The sequence below is a fragment of the Oppia nitens genome, unplaced genomic scaffold (assembly GCF_028296485.1).
Source record: "Oppia nitens isolate AA-2021 unplaced genomic scaffold, nextdenovo-longstitch-racon4-pilon3 scaffold38_pilon_pilon_pilon, whole genome shotgun sequence".
Classification (NCBI taxonomy): Eukaryota; Metazoa; Arthropoda; class Arachnida; order Sarcoptiformes; family Oppiidae; genus Oppia; species Oppia nitens.
In genome coordinates this window covers 452,501-460,000 of record NW_026533219.1, presented here as the reverse complement: position 1 = coordinate 460,000, position 7,500 = coordinate 452,501, and the positions used below count along the sequence as shown (strand labels likewise).

Below are 7,500 nucleotides of genomic sequence, written 5' to 3'. Positions count from 1 at the left end.
AGAGTATAGAAAATGATAAAAATATGATGAAATTGACAGAAAGAGAGAGAGAGAGAGAGAGAGAGAGAGAGAGAGAGAGAGAGAGAGAGAGAGAGAGTGAGAGAGAGAGAGAGAGAGAGAGAGAGAGAGAGTAGAGAGAGATAGAGAAAATATGATGAGAATTGACAGCAAATAGAGAGAGTGAGAGAGAGAGTGAGAGAGAGAGAGTGAGAGAGAGAGTGAGAGAGAGAGAGAGAGAGAGAGAGAGAGTTTATAGATATTAAATGAATGGCATTTATATATATATATACTGTATATATACTGTATATATATATAGCAATAATATTATTCAACTAAACTTATATATACCGGTATAATATATACATATGTACTAACATATATATATATACAGTAATATGTATAATATTATAATTATATTGTATATATATATACAGTATATTGTATAGTATATGATTGATAGGATAGGAAATATTTCCACCAAAAAAAAAATCAGTAGTAATCATATTATATCATATCATATGATTGAACAATAATTTATTGAATAGTCAATAATATTACTAGTGATTTGTTATATTAAATATATACTGTCTATACATGTATAATGATAATATGATTTATATATATATATATATATATACAATGTATATCATGTATTGTTACTTTAATAATAATAATAATAATACCCATACCTGTGGATAATAGCACTCGTAGCTATCGGGTGATGGTAACTGTGCTCCCGTTGATGATACTGATGATGATGATGACGATTGGTTGACAAATTTACCGACAGTCCGATCGCATACAAACTTTTCAAAAATTAAATTGAATTAAACAAAAAATTTAAAAAACAAACAAAAACAATTAGTTTAATTTGTCTGTCTATTATTTTTTATATGAAATAAAATATTATATATATTTAACATAATTAGATATTATAATAATTTTTAATTTTACTATATATACAGTTTATATATATATAAGAAGGCGGTCAATCGATCTTGAGCGGCGTATTTTTTGAATAACTTTTGAACGGTTAGAGATAATTTAATTCTGTAAAATACATTTAAGAATATCATATCGACCACACTTAATATACACGAAATCACAAAACTAGGATGACCAGATATACAAAATATCGGGAACAACGCAAGACACTATGCTACAGGTCAAACTACAACAGATTAATTTTTTATGACAATGTAAATTTGTAGTCAAGAAATAATAGTTTAATATAAAAAAAGAATCATCAAAATCGTATTGGTACTTTTATTTTTATACCTTGTTAAATTTGTCATAAATCACATTGTATAAAATTGTCTAAAATAAAATTGACGTTATTTGTAAATATTATATACTTATTAAATGAAGATTTTCATGTTATCACTAAATCTAAAAACAAAATTTTAATATGTTGACTAGTTTTCGAAATAATCGACTTTCAATATAAATTATAATATCAAAGTACAATAGTGTAATTTATATTGAAAGTCGATTATTTCGAAAACTAGTCGGCATAATAAAATTTTGTTTTTAGAAATAATAATATAATTGAAAATTTAATCTTCTAAATATATAATAGTCGTAAATAACGTCAATTTTATTTTAGACAATTTTATACAATGTGATTTATGACAAATTTAACAAGGTATAAAAATAAAAGTACCAATACGATTTTGATGATTCTTTTTTATATTAAACTATTATTTCTTGACTACAAATTTACATTGTCATAAAAAACTAATCTATTGTAGTTTGACCTGTAGCATAGTGTCTTGCGTTGGTCTCGATATTTTGTATATCTGGTCATCCTAGTTTTGTGATTTCGTGTATATTAAGTGTGGTCGATATGATATTCTTAAATGTATTTTACAGAATTAAATTATCTCTTACCGTTCAAAAGTTATTCAAAAAATACGCCGCTCAAGATCGATTGACCTCCTTCTTATATATATATAGTATGTAAAAATATTGAAATTTTCTTAAATTAAATATAAGTTATAATATATGATTAATTATATAATGTAATTATACTTTTAATTAATAATTTTATATATATTTTTTGTTGAATAAGTTAAAAATTTATGAAAAATGTTTATATATTATACTGTATTATTATTTACTATTATTAATATAATTTTTTATATATATATATAGCTGAATGTAAATCATATATTGTATATATAATGTAATTTATTTTTTGTTTAGACAGTAAAAACATTTACATTATACTTGATTTAAATAATTAATATCATATTTATCTAAACTTGTTATTTAAATTAATTTACTTATCAAATATTCATATAAATTATAATATATAATAAACACTATTTATATATATATATATATATATTACTGTATATATTATATAATTAAGTTTCGTATATAAAATTATATACAAAACAAAAACAAAAATTACTGTATAATGATGTACTAAAAAAATTTTTTAATAAAAAAAATAATAATAAAAACTTATTATTAATATTATGCAACATTGTTAGCCCTCAAAAAATAAAATAAATAAAAATTGTTTTTATCTAGCTTATTTATATATATATATATATAGTAAAACTACATTGTTAAGTTTTTTATTTGTTGGATAAAATATCCATAATAATTACGTGACTTTAGACATATATATATATATATATAACGGTATATAACAACTAGACTACAATTTGTACATCAAAAATACATCATCAATAATAATAATAATAATAATATAAAAAACATTACATGAAAGTAACTAAAAAAAATAAATAATATTTTTTTTATATATATATATTTATTTATGTATACCATTGTCGACAGTGATGTCAGAAAAATGATGGCAATGATTGTCAAACATAGACAGTGCCTAATAGGACGTCTCTCTTCCAATAGTATGGATAATCGTTGAAAAACTTGCGGGCATTTCATATACTGGGAGGACATGGATATGATAAATGTCACGCCAAGTAATACACTGCCAGTTGGCAATGCTATAGCCATTATGTTGGATCTGTTATATTATACAATAGTATATATATATAATTTATAATTAAAATTAGTATTAATATATATATATATATATATATACCATATATTATATATATAACATACCTATATATATATAATGTATTATTTAGCTGTATATTTATATATATATATATATTACGTAAAAAATATTTTTATATATTTTATTTATTTTTTAATTTAATTAATTTTTTTTAAAACTTGTAAATCTGTTATATTACACAATAGTATATATATATATATATATATATATATAATTTATAATTAAAATTAGTATTAATATATATATATATTTAAAACAAAAAACAATTTGTTTTGAAATTATTGGTAAAATTTTTTTAAAAAAAATATACAGTATATAATACAGCTCTATAATAGTAATATTATTAATTAACTAATTATTAATTTTATTAAATAATCAAATCTATTGACTGATTGATTATTATTATTATTACTAGTATTTTATATATATCGTTATTTCATAAATGAATATATATATATATATATATATAGATTTTAAAATTTTTTTAACAATAAATTCAAACAAATTGTATTTGTTTTATATATATATATATACTATTGTATAATAAAACAGATTTACAAGTTTAAAAAAAATTAATTAAATCAAAATTTAAAAATATATATATATATATATATATATATATAAATATATAGCTAAATAATACATTATATATATAGGTATGTTTATAATATTATTTACATACCTGGGCAATATAACCAATTGTATGATAACAATGAACAACCAAATCATAACAACCGATAGTATATTGGATTTGAATACAAAATCTTTAATATTGTGAAACTGTTTGTTGAAAAACAAACAAAAATAAAATTATTTTTTCAAATAAATAAAAACTAAAAAACTATACTTTAATTTCAAGCTCTTTGGATGTAAACGTTAACGAAAACCAGCGGACATTTTCTTTGATCATCTTTTTGTTGGATTCAATTTCAATCGATTGGTCAATCATGTCGTCAATTTGCTGGCTAACTGTCATCATTGTCTGGTGATGGTGGGGCAGCACCTGTAGGTGTCCACCACCACCACCAGCACCGGGCGGTTGTTCCGATTGGCCACCAGTACCACCGGTTCCGGCCGAATCCTCTTTTTCCATATAGCTTGAAACCGGATCGGGCGTAACGCCCCGGTAGTTATTATTGCTGGTGTTGTTGTGTTTGTTGTCGGCCACTACCGATGGTGTGGCCGCAGCAGCAGCAGCAGCAGCGGTAGCGGCGGCCGCTGCTGCTGCTGCGGCGGCACTGCTGGTCGTAGATTTGTTATGACCACCATTTTTGTTGGCCGCCGCCGCGGCCGCTAATTTGTCCGCTAGTTTGGCGGTAACGTTGAGCGGGTCCTCGTCTAATGAGTAGCGCAAGTCATTCAACTGTTTAATTGAAATTATAATTATTTTTATAATTTAGTTGACATTTAAAAATATATATATATATATTAGTAATTTATACAGTCATATACTGTATTAGTTTTATTAGTAATAATAATAATAACTAAATCAAGTTTTTATTTTTTTATTGAATAAAAAATTTATTTGACATTTAAATATATATATATATATATATATATATATATATATATATATATATAATAGTTTATACAGTCATATACTGTATTAGTTATTAGTAGTAATAATAATAACTAAATTTTAGTTTTATTTTTTTGAATAAAAAAATTTAGTTGACATTTAAAAATATTTATATAATGAATATATATTTATATATACAGTATATACTAATAGTTTAAAATCATATATTTGTTATTAGTTATTACTAGTAATAATAACTAATATATTAGTTTTATAATATATCAATGGGGATATTTTAATATATGATTCAATAATTATTTTTGTTGTTGTAAAAATACTAAAATATTAAAATAAAAAATTTTGTAAATAATTAAATATATATACACTACATAAATAGCATTTAAACACAAATAAACAATTAATTAATCCAATATATTTACTAAACTTTATATTTATTTTTATATTTAAAATTTACATTATCTATGATTTTATACTGTATTCATATTAATTTAAATGTGTTTTTATTAGTAGCTAATTATTATTATTATTATTATTTTGTTTTAATTATACATATTAATTAATTATATAATATTTATATATTTGTTTTATTGTTGTAATAATTGTTTATAAAACTAATTACCTATTAATATATTGCATTTAGATATTATAGTGAAATAAATAAAATATAAGTAATCTAATAAAAAAAATTTTTTATAATAGTTTATAACATATAATTAATTAGATAATAAATGTTTAACTAAATATTTATCTATGTTATTATGTATTATTATTATTACAACAACAAAATAAGATACTATATATTTTTTTGGGCTATTAATTTTACACTAATTTATTTATATTATAGATTAAATCGATATATATATAGTAGTTATATATATATTGATATTACATAATAAATACCTGTAATACCAATAAGTAATACTAGTAATAGTGTTAATATAATACTATACTATTAGTTATTATATATAAATATAGATAATTTACTAAATATTATATATATATATATATATATTAAATGTATAAATAAATATAATTCATATATGTTATGAATATATTGTTAAAAATGTTATAAATTTTTTAAATGATACTTAAAAAAAATAAAATAAAATTTACATCAATTATATAATTTATGTTTTGCGTACTTAAGTATATAATAATAATAATAATAATAATAATAATAACAAAAAACATTACATTAATGCCTACTATTTATTGGTAAGCAATTATAAGCAATTGAATAGAAATAATATATATATATATAAATAAAAATAAAATAAAATAATACATAACATTATAGCCCAAACATAATAGAAATAATAATAATAATAATAATAATACTGTTCAGTAAATTAGATAATAGGAAAAACTAAATGATGTTTTAGTTTAGTTAATAATAATAATAATAATAATAGTGTGTATGTGTTGTGTTGTCTCTGAGATTAACAAACATTGAATAATAATAATAATAATAATAATAATAATAAGAAAATTCACAATAAAATAATAGAAAATTTCCAGAATTGCACGCTTTGTTTAATCAGGGATTACCAACGGGGGTAACAATTTGTTTGATACACACACATATACATACACATAGACACACGCATACAAACATATATATATATATATATATATACACACACACATATATATATATATATATATATATATATATATATATATATATATATATATATATATATATATATATATATATATATATATATATATATATATATATATACATAGACACACACACACACATAGACACACGCATACAAACACTCACACACACACACACACACACACACACACACACACACACACACACATAGACACACATAGACACACATAGACACACACAGACACATATACATACATATACACATATACATACATACATACACACATACACTAAAAACATAATCTAATTTCGTATCGTAAAAATATTGATATCATTAACTTTAAACTTTAATAACTTTTTTATTTTTTAACTTAAATAAACAAATTTGATATCAAATAATAGAGTAATAAATCACAATTAAATTGATATACTAGATGGTCAAAACAATGGTTTAAATAACAAAATATATCAAGGTAAAGTTATAGGTGTTAATAATTTAGGTACAAAAATTATTTTCGTGTTTTTAAAACGCGCGTGATTTCAGACACATTGTTGGGACCAATTGATTCCAATGCATTGTTATTAATTTGAATACACGTAAATAAACAGTAAATGCAGTGATTATCATAAAAATGGTTAAAATACAAGAATTTTCAGATGCAATTCGCCAACAAATGTATGATATGAGAGTCAGCACCGGAAAGTCATACGCAAAAATAGCGGAACTGTTTACAACAACTGATAATACTGTCCGATCAATTGTAAAGAAAGTCGAAAAGTACGGGACAGTTAGAAATCTCGCAAGAAGTGGTCGAAAAAGATGTACCAGTGCTAAACAGGACAGGATATTGAGTCGAATTGTGGCAAAAAATAAGAAGTTGACCACCGATGAGATTAAGGAAGAGTTGGCCGCCAGAAACATTTTGTGTCACAGAAACACTATTAGACACCGGATTCAAGAAATGGGTTATTACAGTGGTATTGCGCGAAGACGTCCAATGATAAGCCTAACAAATCAGAGAAAACGATTAGACTTTGCACGAAAGTACATCCGGATGCCTATGTCATACTGGAGGAAGGTCTTGTGGTCAGATGAGTCAAAATTTGAGATTATTAGTACTAAACGTCGCCAACGAGTGTTTAAAAAGAGAGGCGAAAGCATTAATCCTGATAATATATGTCCAACTGTGAAGCACTCGAAATCAGTTATGGTATGGGGGTGTATGACAGGCCAGGAAGTTGGCCATTTGGTCGAAATTCCATCAACTATGGACCGCTACA

General features: G+C 22.8%; 1 protein-coding gene across 1 annotated transcript in view; it reads right to left on the bottom strand.

Annotated features, from left to right (window-relative positions):
- Nucleotides 1-7,500, bottom strand: part of LOC128957181 (adenylyl cyclase 78C-like) — a gene marked incomplete at its 3' end in the record, with an annotated part of 29,255 nt that overhangs the window by 458 nt on the left and 21,297 nt on the right. The window contains exons 11-14 of the mRNA XM_054302903.1: nucleotides 3,903-4,418; nucleotides 3,738-3,835; nucleotides 2,797-2,998; nucleotides 690-806 (exon numbers count right to left, since the gene is read on the bottom strand). Of these exons, the coding sequence (XP_054158878.1) occupies nucleotides 690-806; nucleotides 2,797-2,998; nucleotides 3,738-3,835; nucleotides 3,903-4,418 (933 nt within the window). The remainder of the gene's footprint in view (nucleotides 1-689; nucleotides 807-2,796; nucleotides 2,999-3,737; nucleotides 3,836-3,902; nucleotides 4,419-7,500) is intronic.